Here is a 25,800-nt window from a genome sequence, read left to right as displayed (position 1 = left end):
CCAAAGAGGCGATCATTTCCCTCTCGAATTACAGCAGTGGATTAATAGCATATGGTGAATTAAAAGACTGGCATGGAAGCTACATTTGCAATGGCTACAATTATATTACCCTCTTGTGACACTCCACTTAGAAAACCCATTTCCATTTTGATCGCAAGTGGCCTGTGATTAAAATGGTACAAAAGAGACTACGCTCTATCAAATGTTGTTGAGGGACAAAAAAGTATAGTTTGTCCACAAGATAGGATGTGACTCAGTCATCTGGTAGCCCTCCTTTTGTGAAAAGAAAGAAAAGAAAAAGGACAACGTAAGAGAGATCAAGAGGGAGGGGAAATAAAGATAGGAAAGATGGGCGGAGGAAAGAAAAAATATTTGAAACATTGAAAATACTGCAAGCTATCACAAGAGTTGTTTACTCTGAACAAGATCGTGAGGATTTATGATGCTGGTCCATTTAGGAAGCCAAGATGAAGAGCTAGAATGGGAAGCATGACATTTTTATCTAGAGGCCCCTAAAAGGTCAGACTGAAATTGAACAAAAGTAAGTCTTGAGTGCGGTCTGGATTTAATTCTTTAAGGATTCTGATATTCCCAGATATAGATAATGTCCTCCCTTAAATGAGATTGCCTAGATTAACATTCTCCTCCTCACAGAAAATACAAAAGGCATTCCACCACTGTTTGTCATATTGTGTAGTCTATAAATTGAAAGCACCGACAGAAAATGAGGAAACAAACTAGGGGGTCAAGAACTGGGATTAGCTAAAAATGTGTTAGAAAATGTAACTGCTGTGTGTGATTCTGTAGTTAAATAGAACTTCTTTTATCTGGCTGATGTGCTTGCACTACATATATGGAGAAAGTATGCATGCATTTAAATTATGTATTGTATATAACACAATAGGTTATATTAAGTCAGGAAAACAAGTATGAAACTTTTGATTTATGACAATGTATCTAAAATGTATTTCAAATTCAAAGGTTCTATTCTTTTCTTTTTTAGGTTTTACCAAACAATTTGTTCTTCGATGGGGCAACATTAATTTATTTCCAAACTGTTCAGATATCTATAAAGAGCGCTTTTTTAACAAAATGGAATGTGCAGGCAAGTAATTCATCACTGTTATTTCTTTCTGGTGTCCTCATCAAGCCCACCACCCTGAAAATCTGAAGTCCTACCACACAGTGCTCTCTTATAACCCTGAAGTACAGTAAACTAGATACCACAGTGAAGCTCTTAGCAAAGTGGTAAGGAGCCAAAATGCTCTTACTAGATCTGCTGTAAAGTGATGCAGACTTTTAGTACCAACTTGCATGTACAACTACACAGCCATGTTTGTAAATGCAGTTATCATGACTACATGCAATTACTGTGATTATGCATGCAAATATCAGCAATTTTGTGAGAGATTTTATGTGCACAAGTGGGCTACTGTCAATTGAAAATCTGGCCTTTACTGTCTTTGGCCCAGATTCAGAAAGGTATTTAAGTGCATGTATAACTTAAAGCACATGAGTATTCCCATTGAATTTAATTTAACTATTTGCATGCTTAAGCACTTTGATGGGTGGAAATGACCTGATCCAACATTCTTTGTCCCCTGGAAGATGTTACCAACTTTTTAAAAGAAGAAATGATCAAACCTGGTCAGAAAGCATTAGCACTCTAGGCTACTGTTCCAAAAGCTGAAGTTTAGAGCCTTGAATTCAAAATTTTAACTTCAAGCTACTAGAAGAATTGCCACAAGCTTTCTTAAATTTAATATGTAGCCAATTAATATGACAGATGGTTCTGTCCCTCCTTTAATTCAAGTAAGCAAAGGCAATGCTTAAAAAAAAAATAGTGAAAAGTGGTCTCATTAAGATGTGAGAGAATTGAGTCTGATGCCTGCAAAGTATTGGGTCCTGTGGGACGCATGTTATCTCCTAGGTCTGCCATACTTTTCAACTGATTGTACTTTTATGTGGAAGGCAATCACCTGTTGCAGCAATGGGCAGCAGTCTAAAAGCCTAAGATATTAATCAAAGGTGAATTTTTAGAGAACTTATCGACTTCCTAGACATCAAGAAGAAAAGGGGAAGCTTTCTCTCCCCATAGCAAACACAAACCTTCAATATGGTTTTGGAACGGAGGACTGCTACTTGTGAGAGTATGTACCCACCAGCATGAGTAAGGGTTGCATAATCAAGCACTGTGTGGCTGGCCATCACACTCCACTGTCCACATCACAAAACACACCACCACCATCAGCAACAGCTGACAGTTTTTGGGAAAATTCAGAAGAGAGGCCACATTTTGATAGGCATGGTGATGGCCTCTTATTAAGAGAACAGCTAAAGTCCTAGGCAATGCTCTAGTACTGTGGCAATGGTGCTGCATTATTGTATTTTCACATTCTTCATACTTGATCTATTTTTCAGAACCACTGTATTCACTTAAAAAGGATGTTTGGTGCTTATTTTGGTTCACTTTCTATAGATTACTTTTGAAACAATATAAAATACAATGGACTGAATTCTGCTCTGATACTCTGGTATAAAACTTCAATTACTGTCTAGTAACTGAGTGAAGGTTATGCTAGTGTAATGAGGAGAATTTGGCCATCTATGATTTTAGAAAATAAGTTCTGCAGTCTTCACAATAGGAAAAACATGCATATAACAAATTTGCCTTGGTGTTTTTCCTCTCTTTTGCCTCAGGTACCTTTGATGGTTCCATAGATTCCTGTAAAGGTGACTCAGGAGGACCCTTGGTCTGTCTGGATTCAAATAATAGGGCATACGTGTGGGGTATTGTGAGTTGGGGTGAAAACTGTGGAGTTCAAGGATATCCTGGAGTTTACACAAAAGTAGCCAGATACTTTGATTGGATTAGCCGTCATGTGGGAAGGTCCGTTATTTCTTTATATAATGTGTGAAGCTTTGGGAACTAAATACTACATTCACAGCACCTACACACAAAAAAGAAGATTAGTTCTGCCTTAGAATCAGCAATCTTATTACATACTTGCAATTTTTGGAAGAAATGTTTAAACAAATCTTTGAAAATGCTGTTAGTGTTCGATAAATGTAATGATTCTTGTGGAAAGTGTTTTGTACTGAAATTAGTTCACTGCAATAAATGCATGCATACTATAAGGAAATTAAAACATCCGATTCTTTGGGGAAGGGGGATATTACATTTCATGTTTGTGCAGTGGGATGGGCTGTTAAAATGGAAAATTATGCTGAAAACAAGAAATAATCAAATGAATACACGACTGTTCAAACCGAGCAGCGAGTATAGCAACCTTAACACTGAAGAAATCCAGTCAGTCACACCAGCATGAGTATGATTACAAACCTCGAGGAAATGCCTAAAGCCTTAAAACAGACACTCAGAATAATACGTTCCACCAGCACCAGGTACAGAGGAATGAAACACTAACGTAAACAAAGGATGCATCAGCCAAGAGGGAGAGTAAGGGTCTGATCCCACACAAAGGAAGTCAGTGAGAACTTTGTCATGGACCTCAGTGGGTACAGGATCAGCCACTACAGCTTGGGGCCATTAACAAAAAGGGAGCACAGAGCAGGAGTGTTCTAACTCAATTCTGGTTCCTCCTAAATTTATGATGAAGCCACTCTACAGGACTTCTTGTGCTCTACATGCATGTGATGATACAGATGGGCGTTCTCAAGCAGAACCTAGAGGATAGACCATGCTCCGCATGTTTTTAATACATATGCACGGTGGCCATAGATGCTGGAACTAGAGGTGCTGGCCGTGCTGCCGCAACCCATGGCTTGAAATGGTTTCCATTATATATAGGGTTTACAGTTTGGTACAATGGCTCTCAGCACCCCCACTATACAAATTGGGGCAGCACCCCTGACTGTGGCCTGGCCTGAGGCAACTCCATTCCATGCTGGATATTCTTATCTCTGGCATATAATAATTTGTACAAAGAGATAAGCCTAGATCCAGGGCAAACCTGAAATCAGGCCAACAACAGTGGGCATTTGTGTTCTGGCCAAACCAAGAGAGCCAGAATTTGGCTCTAGGGCTGACGGTATGCTCTAAACATTAAATTACTAACCACTGTTGGAACTATTTCAAAGAGAACTATAGAGTCCCTAAAACAGTTTAGAATTTAATTGGAAATTAGTGAAAATGTTTGCATTACCTACTTCTAATGAGACATTACTCCTTTCACTTAATTCTCATATTATGGTAAAATGGTATAGACATTTTAGAGCGAATTCATAACCATCCGATTTAAACTGTACTTTTTATTTTCATCCCTCTTCCGCTATTTTATAGAATCACAAATGAGTGAATTTGTTTTGTGAGGTCTGACATATCGGAGTGCAATCCAGACCAGTGAGGGGCTCTGTCAACCCTGCCCTGCAACCCCTACCCTTACAATACCTTCCTGGTAGTAGCTTCCACCTGGGCTGCTCTCACAAACAGCCTTCCAGCATGCAAGTCACCATAGGTGCTGACTCAGTGGGTGCTCTGGGGCTGGAGGCACCCATGGGAAAAGAATGGTGGGTGCTGAGCACCCACCGGCAGCCCCCCTACCAGAACCTCCCCCTCCTCCCAGGGTCTCCTGCCCACCAGCGGGCCCTGCCAATCAGCGCCTTCCCCTCCCTCCCAGCACCTACTGCCTGCCACGGATTAGCTGTTGCATGGCATCAGGAGGCGCTGGGGGGGGAGGAATGAGGGCGCAGCATGCTTGGGCGAGGGAGGACGGGGGGTGGAAAGAAGCAGGGCAGGGGTAGAGTGTGGGCAGGACCTAGGCACAGCTGGGGAGGAGCACCCCCAGGTAGATTAGAAACTTGGCGCTTATGCAAGTCACACTCTAAGTGTCTGTGTGTAATTGTAGTCTGACAACCACACTTGGGTTACACTGTGGCTTTCATCAGCTGTGGTTATATCGCATGGTGACACTAACATACTCCCAGTCCCAGATTTCCCCCCATAAATGTAAGTCTTAGAATCATAGAATATCAGGGTTGGAAGGGACCTCAGGAGGTCATCTAGTCCAACCCCCTGCTCAAAGCAGGACCAATTCCCAGTTAAACCATCCCAGCCAGGGCTTTGTCAAGCCTGACCTTAAAAACCTCTAAGGAAGGAGATTCTACCATCTCTCTAGGTAACGCATTCCAGTGTTTCACAACCCTCCTAGTGAAAAAGTTTTTCCTAATATCCAACCTAAACCTCCCCCACTGCAACTTGAGACCATTACTCCTTGTCCTGTCCTCTTCTACCACTGCGAATAGTCTAGAACCATCCTCTCTGGAACCACCTCTCAAGTAGTTGAAAGCAGCTATCAAATCCCCCCTCATTCTTCTCTTCTGCAAACTAAACAATCCCAGTTCCCTCAGCCTCTCCTCATAAGTCATGTGTTCCAGACCCCTAATCATTTTTGTTGCCCTTCGCTGGACTCTCTCCAATTTATCCACATCCTTCTTGTAGTGTGGGGCCCAAAACTGGACACAGTACTCCAGATGAGGCCTCACCAATGTCGAATAGAGGGGGACGATCACGTCCCTCGATCTGCTCGCTATGCCCCTACTTATACATCCGAAAATGCCATTGGCCTTCTTGGCAACAAGGGCACACTGCTGACTCATATCCAGCTTCTCGTCCACTGTCACCCCTAGGTCCTTTTCCGCAGAACTGCTGCCTAGCCATTCGGTCCTTAGTCTGTAGCGGTGCACTGGGTTCTTCCATCCTAAGTGCAGGACCCTGCACTTATCCTTATTGAACCTCATCAGATTTCTTTTGGCCCAATCCTCCAATTTGTCTAGGTCCCTCTGTATCCTATCCCTCCCCTCCAGCGTATCTACCACTCCTCCTAGTTTAGTATCATCTGCAAATTTGCTGAGAGTGCAATCCACACCATCCTCCAGATCATTTATGAAGATATCGAACAAAACCGGCCCCAGGACCGACCCCTGGGGCACTCCACTTGACACCGGCTGCCAACTAGACATGGAGCCATTGATCACTACCCGTTGAAGTGATCACTACCCGTCTTGTACTGCCCAGCCCTCTCCTGGATAATCCAAAAATATTAAGTCCATTATTCCTTTAAGGGAACAACATACACCAGTTTACCACCTTAAATGGAGTTACCCGGACACTAATTTAAACACACTGGATTAGATAAAACAATGAAACAGGTTTATTAACTCCAAAGAGACAAATTTTAAGTGAGTACAAGCAATGAGGCATCCAAGTCAGAAATGGTTACAAGAAAATAAAGGTAAAAATGTTTAGTGCCTAGCTCCAAAGGAAAGTTTCTCACCGCATGCTTCCAACAGTATTACTGTCCAAAATTTCAGGTCAGGATCCCTCCCTTAAAGTCCAATGGCTGTTTACTTTGTCTTCTCAGGTGTGGACAGTGAGATGGACAGAGAGGGGAGGGCACCTCTTGAGATTTTTGCCCCTCCTTTTTATAGTTTCAGTCTTTCCTTGAAAAACAATTTCCACTGAGAACCAAGAGACAGGGTGTCTGGTGGATGAAGGAGACCTCATGCTATGAATGAAGGAGACCTTTGTTCAGATGCAGATCTTTGTCCCTGCCCCCTTTCTTGCCAAAGGATGGCCACTTTGTTGATACCTGGATGGGGTATCATTAGTTTTCCCTTTGTCTTTAAGAAACTGGTTTAGTCTCTCGCCACACTCAGTCATGATTTCAGCTTATGTTCATAACTTTGCACATAATGTTTCTACATGCATTTTACTATGATATCACTGATCAGCAAGTTGTGAATTTTCAAATGATGCCTCAAAAGGCATACTTTGTACAAAGATTACTACAACACTGTTTAGGGTGTGACTACAGGGGTACATTCCATCACATAAGGACATTGTCAAAGTAAGGGGTGTACAGCTCCCTATCTTCTTCCTAATTTGGCTCCCAATTCAGGAAAGCATCTCTATTCAGCAAAGCATTTAAAGAGGTGCATGTGGTTAAATCCTATATGGGAAGGCCCAGATCCGTAAAGGGGCTTTGACCCAGATCCAAAAAGAGACATAGGCATTTCAGTGATGAGGGTTGCAACATCTAACTTTTAAGAGCCTTGAAAAATCACAAAGCCTGAGTTAAGCACTCCCTATACAATACATGGGGAAAGGTAAACACCTGAGAATGGGCTCCACAAAAGTCAACACACCATGCAGGAAGCTGCCAACAAGAGGTATGCGTCCTAAACCCTGCTCTTCACAAGGAGTTTGGTGCCTAAATCTGGGTTTGGGGGGAGGAGCCCCCTCATCACCACCAATCTCTGCTTATGATCCACAACCAGGAACACCTCTCCTGGAGTCAGGTGGCTTAAGTACTTCAGTTGTTTCTTGAAAGAATGGCTTAGGCACCTGCCTAGCTCCACACAAAATGTCTAGCAGGACCCCATATAACCTTTAGTCTTAATGGTTAGAGCACTCACCTGGGATGTGGGCGTACCCCTGTTCAATTCTCCCCTCTACCTCATGAAAAGAAAGGATTTGAACAGGGGAGTCCCACCTCTCCAGTGCCCTCACCCCTGAGCTACAAAGCCATTCTATCTCTGCTCCAATTATTTAATTATTCAATTAAAGAATCGTTTAAACAAGAAAGATTGAGAAAAACCCACCTCAGAATATCCCATAGTCCAATGGTTAGAGCAGTCACCTGAAAGGTGGGGGAGCCCTGTTTAAATCCCATCTCATCAGGACATGGGGGGAATGAAACCAGGATCTTCTACCTCTGAGATGAGTAACCTAGCCATTGGGCCAAAGATTGTGGGGGAAATCTCTTTCCCCACCACTGTTTTGTGTAGCGCTCAGCACCCTCTGAAAACACCTATCAGGCCAGCCCAGCAGGTGAGATAAGCAGGGTAAGCCTATCTCCACCTGGTTTGAGGACCAGCTTGGGGGTGGGGGGGAGAGAGGACAGGACAATAGGCATTAGCACTGAGGCAACAGAACAAGTGTGACGAAGTACAACCCTTGTCTAGGAAATTTGTACGGGGAAAATGAAAGCGACAAGTGAATTCAGGTTTAGGCATCTTAGGTTTAGGCAACTTACAGGGTTAGGCATCAGCTGAGCAGGAGCTTCATGGATCACAGTGGTTCTTAAAAGTGGGACATTTGTGGATGCAGTCTGAAGTGCTTTCCTGAATGGGGGCCTTGGTTCATTGAACACCGGGAGAGTCTTAGAATATCAGGGTTGGAAGGGACCTCAGGAGGTCATCTCGTCCAACCCCCTGCTCAAAGCAGGACCAATCACCAATTTTTGCCCCAGATCCCTAAATGGCCCCCTCAAGGATTGAACTCACAACTCTGGGTTTAGCAAGCCAATGCTCAAACCACTGAGATATCCCTCCCTGCAAAATAAGGTCAAGGAGGGTACTTCCTTCCTCTTTGACAGGTGGGATAAGAGCTCCCCCCTTCTCTTTCAACTTGCTTTACCCAGTGCCAGTCACTTGTTCCTGTGTTTCTGTTGGTACTTACTTGAAAGTAATCATTTTATATCCTTGGGTAGAGAAATGAAACAATAAAATGCCGAGTGCATGGGCCTCTTGCCTGGATAGATCTTCCTGCTCTGCTTCCTGACCTTACCTGGGAGCAGGACAGCAGTGTCATTAACCAGCTTTCTGCTCTGATTAATTGTTAATTCTGTCCTGAAATTTCAAAAGCACTACATTTGAGGGGGTTGGTACATCCAAAAATGAAGGTCTCTTTGCCAGAATGAAAAAACTCTCACCACAATCCTAGTTGAGCTCATGTAAGTAGTACTTAGGATTTTTATTTGTTTACAAACTTAATTTCCAGAAACTCCAAAATGTGTTTTGCAGGTGAATTTACCTGGGCCTACATGTTCTCCTCAGCAAAATAGGAGTGGGCTCTTCATATTTAATAGTTTTACCATCATTCTGCCTTTTCATTACGGCCCAGTCCTACAGCCCTGTCTCACACAAGTGATTCTATCACTGGAGTAGGATCACTCGCATGAGTAATTGTTGCACGATTACTCTCCAATCACATTTAACAATGCCATGAAATAAAATACTGGATTGTATTGCAGAAATTAAATATATATAAATTCATTCACTATGTTCTGAATCAGTATACTTAAGATATAAACAGCCAAATCTTGCTAGGCATATGCGCACAAGCAATCCCATTGACTTCAAGTGAATAAGGTAATTATGATTTGCCCAAAACATAGTACCTCTGGTTTTGGAAGTAGTGTTTGCTCAGAGGAGTCCAACTGATGAAATACTAAGGTTTACTGATTTGTCAGGTCTCTGGGCTTGTTCTTTCTCCCACTGCACTCAATGTATAAGTGATATAGCTGATTGGAAAACTGGACCATTTTCCTGCAAAACACGTGACTGTGATTTCCTCCACCATCCAATCAAAACATTTCAAAAAGATTGTAAATTCAGCCAGCTCTAACAAATGGTCTTTGCTAACCCACTAAAACACCAAAGATTTGACATTACCACTTTCTACTAATGTCACCCAAAGCCACTGTCTCTCATGTGGTCAGCTCACAAAAGGAACTCTCCCAGTTCTTTACCTATCTTATTTTGAATCCATATCATTTCAAAATAATCTGTTCTTGAAACAGACATTACAAACTCAGGCGGAAAGGCTGCTCCCCGCCCCCAAATGACTTCTTAAAACATAAAAAGAAAAGGAGTACTTGTGGCACCTTAGAGACTAACCAATTTATTTGAGCATGAGCTTTCGTGAGCTACAGCTCACTTCATCGGATGCATACCGTGGAAACTGCAGAAGACATTATATACACACAGACACCATGAAACAATACCTCCTCCCACCCCACTGTCCTGCTGGTAATAGCTTATCTAAAGTGATCATCAAGTTGGGCCATCTCCAGCACAAATCCAGGTTTTCTCACCCTCCGCCGCCCCACACACAAACTCACTCTCCTGCTGGTAATAGCCCATCCAAAGTGACCACTCTCTTCACAATGTGTATGATAATCAAGGTGGGCCATTTCCAGCACAAATCCAGGTTCTCTCACCTGGAGATGAGAGAACCTGGAGATGGCCCAACTTGATGATCACTTTAGATAAGCTATTACCAGCAGGACAGTGGGGTGGGAGGAGGTATTGTTTCATGGTGTCTGTGTGTATATAATGTCTTCTGCAGTTTCCACGGTATGCATCCGATGAAGTGAGCTGTAGCTCACGAAAGCTCATGCTCAAATAAATTGGTTAGTCTCTAAGGTGCCACAAGTACTCCTTTTCTTTTTGCGAATACAGACTAACACGGCTGTTATTCTGAAACCTTCTTAAAACATAATATGGAATAGATTAAGTCTTACTTGTCGTGGAGCTCTACAGTTTTTAACCCCTTTCCAAACAAAATAGAATGCACTATATTAGGAATATATGAAGTCCATATCTTCCCCATATTATTAATGCAGATGAGGATTTTTTGTTAAATGACTACATTTCACTGGAGAGGGAATCTACTTCAAGGGCATATCTTGTAGTATTCATGGTTCCACAATTCTTGCACAGCAAATCAAATCAGGAATACTATATAAATGCTACAAAAACCTTTATGACCTAAGCTGCTTCTTAACTTATTTTGAACCACAAGTTGTTTTCTACAGCAGAATATATTTGAAGAAGGCAAATATTTCAGAATTTAGCTTTAGCTTGGCTTTAGTTTAACCCAAAGATTTATTTATATAATGGGGAGAAACCCTCACAAAGATCTCAAAACTGCAGAGCAAGTTACAAACAAATTATCTAGGAACTGAAAAGCCTGGTACACATTCTTTGTAATAGATCCCAACTCCTGCACAGGCTTAAACGTGCTTAACACTTTACTACCAGTAGTCCCATTGAAGTTAATGGCACTGTTAAGTGTAGTTAATTAAGCACATGTATTTTCAGGATCCAGGCCTAACCCATCACAACTCGTCTGACCTAACTCACAATATGTGAAGTGCTTTGAGATCTGCAGACAAGGGGCTAAGTGTTTCATCTATTATTTAAAACAGTTTTGTGTTTAATTCATTAGCATCCGTGAAATTGGGGCTTTATAGCTCTGTAACGTTGGAAAGCTTTAAATGGAAGACAGGACAGCAAAGGGCAAAGTCCTTCCGTAGTCTACAGTCCCCACGGGCAGCACGCAGGTCAGGCAGTAGAAATTGTGGAGCCGAGCCGAGCCAGCCGCGCGCAGCCCGGAGCAGAAGAGCCCCCACATCCCCTGCAGGGGCTGCCGAGCCTCAGAGCCAGGGCACGCGCCGCAGAAAAGCCGCGCTCCGAACTCAGGCTCCTCCGCCCAGCGCCCGCCTCCCTTCCCGGCAGGGAGAGCCCCGCCCCGCCCCGCGCCCGGCCAGGCTGCCTGGCTGGCGGAGGCGGGGCCCGGCCCGGCCCGGCGGAGCGGTGCTGAAGTTGCACGGGATGGTGGAAGTTCCGCGGCCGGGGCAAGCGGGGGAGGCCCGGGCTGCGGGCAGGTGAGGCGCGCGGGTCGTCCCCAAGGTGCGCGCGGCATGCAGCCGGCCGCGGGGCCATAGCGAGCGCCCCGGCCAGCCCAGCGCGGACTCCCTGGCGGCGGCGGTCCCCGAGCCCGAGCCCGAGCCGCGGGACCTTCTGCGCAGGTAATGGCCTGCGCCCTGCTGCTTCTGGCCTGTGGCTTGCTGGGTCAGTGCCAGCAGGAGCCCCAGACCCCGGACTGGAGGATGACCCTCAAGACCATCCGGAACGGGGTGCACAAGATAGACATGTACCTGAACGCGGCTCTGGATCTCCTGGGAGGAGAGGACGGCCTGTGTCTGTATAAATGCAGCGATGGTAATAACAAGTCATAACCTCCTACCAAACACCCGGCTCGGGGGAGGGAGGCGCTGAGCTCCCAGCAGAGGTGGGCCTGGATTTTGGCAGAGGGTTGGAGCCAAACTTTGCAGCGGATCCCTTTCCAAAAACATACTAACTGATGGCAACGAAAACTAGATCTGGCTCTAAAAACTCTCGCTGAACTCTGGGGGAGTTCAGTTCCAGATGCCCTCATGCCCTGGCTTGGGTCCATTTCTAGGGGCAACAGATCAGTTTCCAGGTAAAATGTTGAACATCTGGTTAGGATTAATGCATTCTGAACCATGACGTCATCTGCGGCTTTTGGTTTAGGAATTTCTCTTGCCCTAATGTACCGTCATATAAAGATTTCTCTCTCTGCCACCATCAAACCCAGAAAAGAACAAAAACTGTCAGGTTCTACAGTTATTTTGATAACTGATATCTGTGGCAGCCTGACATCATTAATATCTTGTCTGGAACTTTTAAAAAAGTGTATGTTAAAAATAGGGTTAAGTACAGCCCTGTCTTCACACCAGTCTTCTGTATTACAGGGTTTAGTTTCCTTATCTTGGAGATAATGTATAGTGTCTACATTGTACTCATAAGTCTGACACAGGATTTTTGGTTGTCAGTGATTTTTTGTTAACTTTCATGACAGTGTCCAATGTTTTTGTCTGTAGCAACTCTAACTTGCTGTATCTTAGTAGTAATAAAACTGTTCTGAATACTCTTCAAAGTGACCACTCTCTTCTCACTGTAGTTAGTTGCCACAGGTGTAATTTAGTACTTTCATCATTTCAAGGGTCTTTATTACAGAAGTATTGGGCACTTAAGGGAATAACAGTTAAGCGTAGAATGGTTATTGGCTGTACTAGGATATGTTGTTTTTCAGACTTTTGTATATGAAAAATAATGTTCCCTGAAACTTCCATCAGAATTGCTAGTCCAAATTCAATAGTAAAAAGAGGACCTATTTAAGTTACTGTAGAGAAGTTACTCAATTTAACAAACACACAGTTGCCAGAAATTTAATGAAAAACTTAGAACATGATTGCAGTGAAACTTGAGCTTTGGCTTAATACCTATTAAGTTAACACATGCTATTGCACTGGTAAAACAAACTAATTTAATTTTATGTCATTGGGCATAAATATGTTGCCTGGAAGGGTCAAGACGGATTCTTTTCCTCCAGCTAGGACACTGCACATTTAATTAGGTGTAATGTGTGGGGATTTTACTTTCCTCTGCCCCTCTTATTTTTCATTGCTAGAATCTATTTAGCATATGTAAGATACTTCAGTCAGGGACTTTTTTAAAAAAAAAAATCACAAAACTATTTATAACCTCAAGACATATGAAAATGTTAAAAATGGAAGATTCACTGCATAAGCCCTTTTCAATTGGGATAGTATAAAGTCCCATCTGAAATTTCTTCCTTACACTAAATGCATTCTAGCAATTTGTATGTACATGCAGTTTTTCTGTGATGCCTCTCTCTGCTTTAGGAGTAGCAGTGACATCATGCATTGCTTTCTAGCCTCCAACTTCTACATATACCCTCTCCCATACACTCCCTTCCGTAGAATGCTTCCTTCAGTTTGGTCTCAGATGCCAAAAGCAGTTTAGCTTATTCTTTAAAAATTCCATATTTCTCCTTATTGTAGTGTAGGGTATCACAGTAATTTCATGGCATTTCCCCTTTGCATGCTTTCTAAAATACCAAGGAAGCCCTGCTCAAACAGAATCAATCAATGTTGTAGTTGTACAGAAATAAGCAACAATATTTCTGTATCATGTTCACTCCAGTTCGTAGTTCTGATGTCTAAAATGAAAATTAAGAGCAGTGTCTTGGATTATAGATAAGAAAAGTATGTAGAAGTCTTGGTAAGTTTACTAAACTTGTTTTTCTGCTTTTTAGTTCTCCCTGCATATAGTACACTTCTGCCTTACCTAATATATTCTTTGTAGGCTTGATGTTTTGAATTTGGATAGCTAAAATCAAACCAAATAAGTAAATAAAATATTAAGAAGTACTTAATACCTGTAGCTCCCCCTGACTTGCAGCGTGGTGGGAGCTTTGAATATTCAGGTGCCTAAATACGGATTTAAATGCCTAGTGTTAAGCATATAGTTTTGAAAATTTTGGCCTATATTATTTTAAGCAGTAAAATAGGGGGTCTGTGCAGTAGCTTGAAGCAAAAGATCTGTACTCAATGCTTTTAAAATTCCTTTTTTACAGGGTCGAAGCCTCTTCCACGTTATGGGTATAAGCTTTCACCACCAAATGGATGCGGATCCCCGCTATTTGGAGTTCATGTAAATCGTTCCTTCATGCATTTTATTTTTTCATATTTACTTGGACTTTCATATTTAAAAATGGGTTGTGAGCAATCTACTTCAAAAAGAAGTGTGCTAGTTTTACACTTCCATTCTAAACATAGAAATGTGCATCATATTTATAAGGCCAGAAGGGACCATTATGATCATTATGCAAGTGGTCAGACTAAAAGAAGCCAAAGAATCTCACCCATTAATTTCTGTAGGAAGCCCATAACTTTTATTTGAGTTGTAGCAGATCTTTCAGAAAAATATCCAGTCTTGATTTAAAGACTTCAAGTGATGGAGAATCTATTATATCTGTATATAAGCCGCACTGTTTGCTAAATTATTCTCACTTAAAAGTGTGCACCTATTTTCTAGTCTGAACTGGTCTATCTTCAGCTTCCTGCCCTGGTGCTGAAAAATTGGAAAAGGTTCAGAAAAGAGCTACAAGAATGATACAAAGTGTGGACAGTTTGCTCTATAGTGAGACAGCGAGATGGTTAAAAAGAAAAAGAGTACTTGTGGCACCTTAGAGACTAACAAATTTATTTGAACATAAGCTTTCGTGAGCTACATCCGATGAAGTGAGCTGTAGCTCATGAAAGCTTATGCTCAAATAAATTGGTTAGTCTCTAAGGTGCCACAAGTCCTCCTTTTCTTTTTGTGAATACAGACTAACACGGCTGCTACTCTGAAACCTGAGATAATTAAGAAGCTCAATCTATTTAGTTTATCCAGAGAAAGCTAAGAGGTGACTTGATCATGATCTCTAAGTACCTACATGGGGAAGATATTTATGGTTGTATATTGTGTGATTAGATTTCCTAAACGAAATATTCATGTTTTTCTTAGTTTGTGGCTGAATTTCTGCAATGACATGGGAGAAAAAATTAGTCACTACTAGTAATAGATAGGGCCCTACCAAATTAACAATCTATTTTGGTCAATTTCATAGTCATAGGATTTTTTTTTTTTTAAAAGGCAAGTTTCATGATTTCAGCTGTTTAAATCTGAAATTTCACAGTGTTGTAACTGTAGGGGTCCTGACCCAAAAGGGGGCTGTGTGTGCGCTGGGGGAAATCACAGGCTTATTGTAGCAGGGTCACGGTATTGCCCCCTTTCCTTCTGTGCAACTGTTGGTGGCGGCGCTGCCTTCAGAGCGGGGCAGCTGGAGAGCAGCGTCTGCTGGCTGGGAGCCCAGCTCTGAAGGTAGCACCACGGCCAGCAACTGCGCAGGAGTAAGGATGGCCTGGTATGATATTCTGTGCTGCTGCTGGCAGGCTGGTGTCTTCGGAGCTGGGCACCTGGCCAGCAGCTGCCGCTCTCTAGCCACCCAGCTCTGAAGGCAGCGCAGAAGTAAGGGTGGCAATACCTCAAACCCCCTACAATAATTCTGCAACCCCCCGTAATCCTCTTTTGGGTCGGGACCCCCAGTTTGAGACATTCCGGTGACATCTGCATAGTATAGGGTAAAAGTACACAAAAGACCAGATTTCCGGGGGGAGACCAGATTTCATGCTCTGTGACACGTTTTTCATTGCTGTGAATTTGATAGGGCCCCAGTAATAGACTAGTAACTGGATGTTTGCTAATATAAACATTTTTCTTCAGTACTCTAGAATATTACAGGAATGATATTAAATGAATGATCATTCAACAAGATATCCACCTCCCTCCCCCCAGCAAAAGATCTAAGACCTGCAGTGGATGAAATAGAATATTTTCTGATTTAAAACCAATAATATTGGGTTGACCTAATGATGGCAGAATCCTGGATTCAGGTCCTCTCTCACTGTCCATGCCAGTAACATTTTGTTTGGTATTTGCAGTAGCAGGTAATATTTTTTTGTTGTTTTTGGTTTTTTTAAATAACTTCATCAACCAGATTGATTCAACAGTGTGCATAGAAGGCAGGCAATTTTTACCAATCCCGATGCAATAAAATTATCTTGTTGGCTGGAATACCAACCTTGATTTTTTTCCTTTTCAGTTTGACATTGGTATCCCTTCGATGACAAAGTGCTGTAATCAACATGACAGATGCTATGATACCTGTGGCAATAGAAAAAATGATTGTGATGAACAGTTTCAGTATTGTCTCTCCAAGATCTGCAGAGAAGTACAGAAAACACTAGGAATATCAGAGAGCGTACAGGGTAAGGCAGAAAAATAGCATGCAAGTTATATTGAGTTGATCTTTTACTGAAGTTGTATAAAGACTCAGACTCATGGACTTTAAGCCCAGAAGGGACTATCATGATCATCTAGTCTGATGTCCTACAACCTCAGGTCACAGATCCCCACCCACTCCTGCAGTAGGCCCATAACCTTGGGCTGAGTTACTCAAGTCTTGAGTTGAAGACTTCAAGTTACAAAGAATCTGCCATTTTCTCTAATTCAAACCAGCAAGACATCTTGCTGCTCCATGCTGCAGAGGAAGGCAAAATACTTCTAGGATCTCTGCCAATCTGAACGGCTGGGAAAATTCCTTCCCAATCCCAAATATAGCTATCGGTTAGACAAGTGATACTCAGACTGAAGCAGCAGTGTCCCCTGCGGCTTTGCAGCACATGATATTAAAACACTGATTTAATTATTAACCATCAGGATGGTTTACTGTGTTTTTTTTTTTTTTTTTTTTTATCAACTACAATTGAGTAATGAGTAATATTTGGTCAGTCATTTTGCTCTGAGAATTTTTTTATATAAATTCAGTCGGAGTGTCACTGGTCTAACTGATATAGATATATAAAAAATTCTCAAAGCAAAATGACTGACCAAATATTACTTTAAGGCCAGAAGGGACTATTATGTGTATATATCTAGTAAATGAAACAATGAATTCACACTACTGTGTGTCTTTTGGATAATGTTGATTGCTAATTTGGCTCCTGAACTACTGAAGTCTGAGTATAATGGAGTTAGACCACAACAGCATGGCGAGAGCCAGACACACACATACTTGGAAAAATTCTCTGTAGTAACTCAGGGCCCTCCCCATCTAGTGTCCAATCTCTGGTCGTTGGAGATATTTGCTAATAGCAGTTGTGGGTGGGCCATAAGCCATTGTAGACAATCTGATCATATCACCCCCTCTATGAATTTATCAAGTTCAGTCTTGTAAACAATGTATAATGGTAATAACACTTCCCTGTGTCGACTGGAAATACCTCACCTGATGCATCCTAGGACTGTATCAGCCTCCAGCCACATCACATTGTCATCCTGGATCGACTAATGCACCTAGGGCTTTCTCCGCCTCTGTCACTTCTAACTGATAGGTCCTCAGCTTATAACAAGAATTCTTGCTTAGGCCCTGCATGCATGGCCTTGCACTTTGCACTATGAAATTTCATCCCATTTCTATTACCCTAGTTTTCAAAGATATCCAAATCTTCTTGTATGATGTTCTGGTTTTCCTCCATATTGGCCGTATCTCCCAACTTTGGGTCATCTGCGAACTTTATCAGCCCACCCCCACTTTTTGTGCCAACGTCATTAATAAAAATGTTAAATAAGATTGGTCCCAAGATCAATTAATGAGGAACTCCAGTAGTAACCTTCTTGCATCCTGACAGTTCACCTTTCAGTGTGACCAATTGTAGCCTCCCCTTTAATCAGTTCCTTACCCATCTTTTGATTCTTATTAATATTCTTATATTAATCCCCATCTTCTTCAATTTAACTAATAATTTCCCATGTGGAACTATATCAGATGCTTTACTGAAATCCAGGTAGATTAGATCTACTGCATTTCCTTTGTCTAGAAAAATCACTTTTATTCTCAAAAAAAAAAATAAAAATCAAGTTTACCTTTATGTGCTTACCTGCTCTCTCTTTCAGAATTTATTTTATGACCTTGCCTACAGTTTCCTGGATTTTTTCCCCCCACGCACACACTTTTCCTTAAATATAGGTATTATATTTGTAGTTCTCCAGTCATAGGGTCTGACCCTCTTAATTTTTTATATTTGTTAAAATTCCGTGCTATCGGATTCGCAATTTCATGTGTCCATTCCTTTAACATTCATGAATGGACATTATTCACCCTTCCCCTGATTTGGTCCCATAAAATGCTAGAGTTCGGCTTCCACCTCAGATGTGGGTATTTCCAGTTCCACATCCTCCTTCCCATTAGCCACCCTACCACTGTTCCCAGACTCCTCATTACTCTCATTAAAAACTAAGGCAAAACATTCATGTAAGTGTTGGGGCATACCTAGATTGTCTGATCTCTACCCCATTCTCAGTGCTTAGCAGTCCCATGTCGTCTTTCTTTGTGTTCATTTTATTTGTATGGCTAAATAACCTATTGCTATTGGTTTTAATTTCCTTTGCAAGGTTCAATTCTGCTTGGCTTTTGGCAGTTCTCCCTTTTCCCCCTGTGCTTTTTGATCTTCAAGAGAGAGCCTACAAGAAACAGAAGAAGGGGTGGATCAGCAAGGAAAAATCACCTGAAAAATCTTGATGTTTCTCATCAGCCTCTTCTCTCCTTCCCTTCATCATCTGCTCAAATCTCTTTCATAACTCAACCATAGATTCTAGTTGCATCTCCAAACATCAGACCCATCTCTTCCATCAGAGCTATCAGGTGGCATTTCATACAAATGAAGCACCTTTCAGGTACCTTCTCCAGAATAACACAAACCACATCTTTCACATCCAGTCATTTTCATTTTCTATTCTATTCTATTCTATTCTTCAGGTCACTACCACTGCTGCCTGTGTAGCGGTTGTAGCCTTCTCTCCTAAGCACCTGTCGGGGTGCAACACACTCTCCCCTGTTCTCATCCATTTGCTGTTGGGCGGGCTGGCTGCCTTTATAGGCATGCTGATTAGGGAAGCTCTGCCCCCAATCAGGGTTCAGGTGTGATCAAAAGCTCTGCTTCTCTCGCCATACACTGCCACCTGTTAGACTCTGCAAACTGAAAACAAATCAGCAAACAAACACACACTTTCAAGAACTCACTCGTAGGAACAGCGGCTTGGCTTGCCTCCCTTCTCCTTCTCCCAACAGATCTTCCAGCAGCCAATGGGAGCTGCTGGAAGCAGTGGCCAATATGTCCCTTGGCCTGCGCCACTTCCAGCAGCTCCCAGTGGCCTGGAGCAGCGAACCGCAGCCACTGGGAGCCATGATTGGCCAAACCTGCGGACGCGGCAGGTAAACAAACCGGCCCAGCCCGCCAGGGGCTTTCCCCGCACAAGCGGTGGAACAAGTCTGGGAACCACCAGTCTAAACTAATTGAATCTGAACCTGGGAGTAGTAATAAACTACTGTTATTTCACTTTCCCTCCCTATTTTTTTTAAGAGAAGAGATCTGTGAGATGTATTTTCTGGCTTTTACATATGTAGAGCTAGTAAAAAAGGTAGAGGAAGGAAAAAATTCTCTGCAAAGAACTACAACTTAATATTCTTCACCTCCTACACCGAGCTTCCCTAAAATACTACCCTAACGTGTATCTTTGTTAGACTGAAGTCAAAAGTGAGAGACTATGAAAAGAACTGGCCTAAATATTAAACCTTGTATCTTTTTACTTCATGATCCCTTTTAATGCGCATGAAAACCAGCAGTACCACTTCATAAAAATTACTATAATCCGATATATTGCTGCAGCACTGCAAATAAAATATTTTTTGTTGCATTGGATGTGATTTAACCTGCTGCTGCATGTGACAGAATAAATTGCAGGCAAATGCTGAACTGTTTCCTTTTACAAATAAAATACAGTTATCTCTTAGGTAGTGAACATTAATCCTTTGCCTAAATGTTCCTTTTAAAGTTTGAATTTTACTCTTAACAGGGTGGGCTCCAGTTACTGAAAAATCCAAGGAGACTCCTGTTCTCTTTCCAAATAATTGAGGTGTCGGTTATAGACTCCTAATGAATTTATTTGCCAGGAACGCACATTCCGGAATCCAGTGGCATAGCTGTTGCTCTTGTGACAAGAGAGTAGCCTCTTAAATTTTGCATTATGTTATATATTAGAATTGGTGCTATTTTTAGTATTCTCTTAGTTACCAATCTTACTCCCATTGAAGGCAGCAGAAGTTCTGGCAGGGACTTCAATAGGAGGAGGCTCAGCCCTTAATTTAAGGGCATGTCTACACTTACCTCCAGAGTGATTGATCCAGCGGGGGTCGATTTATCGTGCCTGGTGAAGACGTGATAAATCAACCGCTGAGCGCTCTCCCGTCAACTCTGGTACTCCACCGGAGCGAGAAGCGTAGGTGGAGTGGACGGGGGAGCGTCAGCAGTCGACCTACCGCAGTGAAGACACTGCAGTAAGTAACTCTAAGTACATCGACTTCAGCTATGCTATTTTCATAGCTGAAGTTGCGTAACTGAGACCGACTTAGCTCCACACCCCAGTGTAGACCAGGCCTAAGTAGGGGAGGAAAGTAATGCTTTGTGCAACAGCAGTAGAGGGTGGAATTATCTTTAAAGAACAATACTATGTTTTGATCTGACTTCTGTGGGAGTGCATGCTATGCTGCTTTGTGATCATGGATCCAGTACTGCAAATGTGCAATATTTGACAGCTCCAGATTGTTAAGTGCTGTGCTAAAACAGGGCCACATTGCTTGGTACCATGACTAGTCTGATTAGGAGCAATATGTTTGCAGGAGGAGGCCCTCAAAGTAGTTTGACTGCAGTGAAGTATTTGTCAGAACTAGTGAGAGATCTGCCATTAAAGCCAGAGGCATAACACTCAATGCTTTTTCACATAAATAAGGGCAACACGAAGCTGTATTACTACAATTACATTTGTATTGCATTTTCCACAAAAAATGCATCTACTCTATAAATGTTAATTTTGTCAGAAGTTGAAATATGAAAAAGATTCGACGTGTTGTGGAAATTAGAGTTGAAAATGATCATACATACATTAATTCATCAGGCTATGTTCACTATTTGTGCTTTGGCAAGTTGAAAACAATCTTTAAGAAAAAAAGAGTAATGTTTAGTTATTACAATATTCCAGTAAAAAGTACTTCTAAAATGATCTTATACTGATTTCATCTCCCCTTGTATCTTGCAGCCTGTGAATCAACTGTTCAGTTGTTGTTTGATGCAGTTATACATTTAGGATGTAAACCATACCTGGATAGCCAGAGAGCTGCATGTATGTGCCAATATGAGGACAAGACAGACCTATAAAAGAAGACACTGATGAAAGCTGATGAGCTAGAACTAAGAAAAAGACAATGTGTACGGAGAGCCAGTGTTTTGTTACAAAGCTGTTTAATTTCATTTTCACAAAGCATAACAAAAAATGGTTCAAACATACACTAAAGTATTTTCCTATTTTAAAAAACTGCTTAGCCCTCCTACTCTCTGACATACACTTGGAGCTTGAAACTGGAAGTGGTTTCCTTCAACATGTGCCCAGGGGCTTGAGGTAGGGTTGCTCATAGAATGCTACTGCAAAAACTATTGGTGTCTTTTGCTTTAAAGAATTTAAAAATTGGTGGTGGGGAATGAAAGGAGCATGGGAACCAGATAGACTAGAAACATTAAAGGTTGGTAAACCCAAAACTTGACCTACTTTAAAAAAAAGTTTGAAAAGTCTATCTCAACAGGAAAGGAAGATCTTCTGTGTTTGAAATATTTTGTGGATTCAGTATGTAATCTTAAATGTCTTGCACTTCTGTGCTTTTGGTGAAAGTATCACTGTGATGAAATGACTTCTGTTTCTCTGCTTCAACTATGTTGCTATGTTCTCATATACAGTATGTTGAAGGCTATACCAAACCTAGAACTAAAAACTGCATCTTCCTATCCGTTTTATATATCAAACTCACTTCTGAAGCACTAGTTAGATCGGAAACACTGGCACTTTTAAGGCTTAAATTGCAAAATGGAACAGTGTAGAACCTAGCAAAATATGAGGTGATACTTCTGATGTGACAACTTAAGGAAGCATTGCTGTTATTCTTTCAAATTATTTCTTAAAGAAATATTTTTAATAGATGTTTATATTTTTCAAATCAAATTTATTTTTATTAAATGTACCACCCAACAGAGGCATTCTATTTAACAAAGGTGTCTTTATATGTATAGCAAGGATGGATCTTAATTGTCTAAAGAGAATGATTTTATATTTAACTCTTGTAATGTAGACTGTTACTGTATTCACTTATCTTTTTGGCTTATCTTCCTTTTACTCTTTTCTTTGGGGTTTTGTAAAAATTATAAAGAAAAATGATTTTTTAAAGTGTCTTGGTATTTCTGCTACTTGTGCAAGGGTCAGAGTATCCAAAAACATCTATGAATTTATTGCTATGTGCAGCTAACAAATATACAATTCCTAAGTTTCCCTCCGTGCATTTTTCCCTATGACTTTTAACTTGGGTCAGCGAAAGTTATTCAGTTTTATGTCCAGTGTTGTTTTATCTTCATTTTCTGTACTAACTTTAAAAAAAAAAAGTGCAAATTTCAGCAAGAGACCATGGATTTTGATTGTTTATCTCTAAGGCCAGATCTATACTACAAAGCTTGGTCTGATAGCTATGGCAATCAGGAGCGGGTGGGAACCACACATGCCAGAGCCAACATAGCTATGTCAGCAAAAAAAAAACCTCACTAAAAATGCAGCTACACCAATAGAGTGCTTCTGTCAACATAGCTAATGGTCATTCAGGGAAGTTGTGTTCCTATATTAGGGCCTGGTCTAAACTACAAAGTTAGGTCAATTTAACTACATTGGTCAGGGGTTTGAAAAATCCACACCCATGATCAGTGTAGTTAAGCCGACCTAAGTTCTTGTGTATACAGCACTAGGTGTGGAGTGTTGCAGCAAAAGCTAAAAGATCATGACATTGAACCTCTGTTTTGTATATGCTTTATAAAACTGGATTGTGGAAATATTTAGTTTGCTGGGATTCTCTGCCTTAGTTTTTCCAGTGTACCCACCTATAAGTGCACAAAGTATTTATTCCTTTCAAACTGCACAATTGCAGGCAGATAGAAGTGTTTTGGGAAACGTTAATTGTGTTTTGTGACTATCGTACTCTGGCTAGTCTTGATTTCCTGTCTGCTGTTCTAAAATTATTATTGCCAAAGTAGTGATCAAAACTGATGTAAGCTGCCACATCTAAAATTTTGACTGAACAAATCTAAAAACAACAAACGCTCCCTTGAGTTGTAAATCTCACTGGGGTAGGTAAGAGAGTTTTTACACTACACACCTGAATGAGGGAACTTTCTACTGCTGCAACAAGCTGTGTCTTGTTCTCCTCAAGCTTGTAGAGAACTTGCAGTGTAAAAAACCTTGCAGGAAACGGCCAGCTACATATTAAAAGGAGAAATACGTGTTTGTATTATTCAGCAGTGTTGAAGGTGAGTGTTGCAATGGCATAAATGGTCTCACTTGCAGTACAAAGGAAGTGTTTAATTTCTTCCACAGTATAGAGTGTTTGCATTTCTCATGAGGTTTCCGTATGGCAGAAAGCTGCTGGATGTCAGAAATTCTTGCTCAGACAAGTATCCATCAACACCACAAAAGGAAAATAGGTAAAAATGCATTATACAATAACCCCTTCTGCACACAAAGGTTACCTTTTTGTGCCTGCATCAGTTAGATCAACAGCTAATCACTTAACATAGTTGTAAAATCCCTCTTGTTCCCTAATGGAATTTAACTCATTAATGTGCTCTCCTAAGCAGTGTAGTCTGCTGCAACATTTATTTAAACATACCCACAAGATGTCCTAAGAGCCAAGGATCTAGTCCAAATTCTGTACCAACACTGGCTAGGACATGTTCCACAATCCACAGAAAACCGTTTTCTGTAGATTGGGCTGGAATGCTTTGAACAAAAGAAGGCCCGTTCTCCCCTCTGGGAGATCAGAAAAGCAGCAAGTGGTATATTAATCTGCTAGATGTAGTTGTAGTTCGGAGACACTTGCAGTAAGACTACAAAACCACCAAAACAACCACAAACCATACCAGGGCAAACTGTTCCACAACACATACTTGCCTAGATCAAACAAAGCTTTTCCCTGTTGTCCAGTTTCAGCTTCTTGCAGTTGGCGGTTTGGTGACACCCAGAGGATGGGGATGCATCTCTGGCCATCTTGACTAATAGCCATTGATGGACCGACCTGTCCTTCATGAATTTATCTAATTCTTTTTTGAACCCAGTTATACTTTTGCCTTCACAACATCACAGGGCAACAAGTTCCACAGGATGACTGTGTCATGTGAAGAAGTACTTCCTTTTGTTTGTTTTAAACATGCTGCCTATTAAACAGAGTAAGAAAAGCAAAATCCAAAAAAAGTACAATATCATCTTAGTCTATATAATATGAAATATTTTAAATCTATTTTAAGCTCATGCCTATTTCATTCAGTGATTCTGGTAAGATACAGTTTTTCATTTTACATTAAGCCAAACTCCAGTTTCCTGAGGCATCTCAAAACTATGAATATGGCTGTTAAAACGACTTTAAACCTTGGTGAACAAAAGGCTGCTTTGGGGAGCTGTAGGTTTCAGCAAACTATTGTTTCCCTTTCTCTGAGTATCCCTCTGGAGCTCTCAGCCCATTCCCTTGAACAGTCACAGAACTTTCAGATTCACTGTTCCCAAAGACATACCACACGAACTGCTAAAAGTAGCAGCACAGATGTGAGGACAGGGGGGTTAGTGCAGGCTAGCAACACAAGTACATACCCAGGGTCACCACTCTGCTAGTATAGCCATGCTGCTGTGTCTACACTGCTATTTTTAGCCATGTTATGTTAGTATAGGAGAGTGTTACTGATACCAGTCCAACGCCATATGCACATCCCATGACAAACTCAAAAGAACGTTTTCTTTTAATATAGACAGTTTTGTTCAGCTACCCACTGACTTCTGAAACGGTTCCATTATATATTAGAGGTATCACTCTTAAAAGACACAAGAACAGAGCAAAGAACTTGCCTGCAGTTGATTCCTGAAACTTAAGCAGTTCACAATCTGTCAACATTTATGGGTCTACAGTATAACAGAAGAGTAAAATAACTCACTCACTAGGTAACTATGTGGTTACACTTGGATTAATTTCACTCCTGACAAAGTAGCTCCTCCTAATCCTTCAAGTGTGAAGTTTTAACCATATCACTGAAATTACTATTGAGTTACCATTAGGATTTAATGTGCAAAAACAAAAGAGATGGGCTTTTTGGTGGGGGAGGGGGGGTTTGGTGAACTATTAGCTGTTAGGTCCATTTATTCTAAATGCAGTCATTTTGGTTAGCGTAACTGGACTATTTTAGAGTGAAGGGAAGAACTTTAATCTGCTCTTTATTCTTTATGGACTCCTCCTCTATTTCCCTAATTTATAGTTTTTAATCTCTTTTGTTTTCCAACCCTCAGGCCCTAGTTCTATCCATTTTTATATGCACATATGTACTTTGGGATTTGGCAAACATGTTGTGATACAAGTGTAGGGAGTAAAAAACTATAGCCACAGCACTTGTGATAAATATATGCTACTGGTCCCACATGGAGCTTTTCTTTACAAAATGAATAGGTGTATAGATTAATAGTAATTATTATAGTGTCAAACATTTACACAACAATCTACCAACAGATTGAGACACGTTTCCTGCCCTAAAGTATTTACACGGTAAGTGAAAATAAAGAAAAAAGACCAGACATAAGACAGGAATTAAGGTT

General features: G+C 41.3%; 2 protein-coding genes across 3 annotated transcripts in view; both read left to right on the top strand.

The window, feature by feature from the left end:
• CFI (complement factor I) overlaps positions 1 to 3,127 on the top strand; it is a 30,073-nt gene extending 26,946 nt beyond the window's left edge. For both annotated transcript variants that reach the window (XM_073340887.1, XM_073340886.1), the window contains 2 exons: positions 1,004 to 1,105; positions 2,701 to 3,127. In XM_073340887.1, the coding sequence (XP_073196988.1) occupies positions 1,004 to 1,105; positions 2,701 to 2,918 (320 nt within the window). In that variant the 3' untranslated portion in view covers positions 2,919 to 3,127. The remainder of the gene's footprint in view (positions 1 to 1,003; positions 1,106 to 2,700) is intronic.
• An 8,097-nt stretch (positions 3,128 to 11,224) lies between these two features.
• Positions 11,225 to 22,328, top strand: PLA2G12A (phospholipase A2 group XIIA). Its single transcript, XM_073340888.2, has 4 exons — positions 11,225 to 11,811; positions 14,054 to 14,130; positions 16,127 to 16,292; positions 21,178 to 22,328. Exons 1-4 carry the CDS (start codon positions 11,622 to 11,624, stop codon positions 21,294 to 21,296), a joined length of 552 nt encoding a protein of 183 aa, XP_073196989.1. The 5' UTR covers positions 11,225 to 11,621; the 3' UTR covers positions 21,297 to 22,328.
• Positions 22,329 to 25,800: the final 3,472 nt, after the last annotated feature.

The sequence above is a fragment of the Lepidochelys kempii genome, chromosome 4 (genome assembly GCF_965140285.1).
Source record: "Lepidochelys kempii isolate rLepKem1 chromosome 4, rLepKem1.hap1, whole genome shotgun sequence".
Lineage (NCBI taxonomy): Eukaryota > Metazoa > Chordata > Testudines > Cheloniidae > Lepidochelys > Lepidochelys kempii.
The sequence above is the reverse complement of the archived record's forward strand: the minus strand, read 5'-3'. Positions and strand labels throughout refer to the sequence as shown.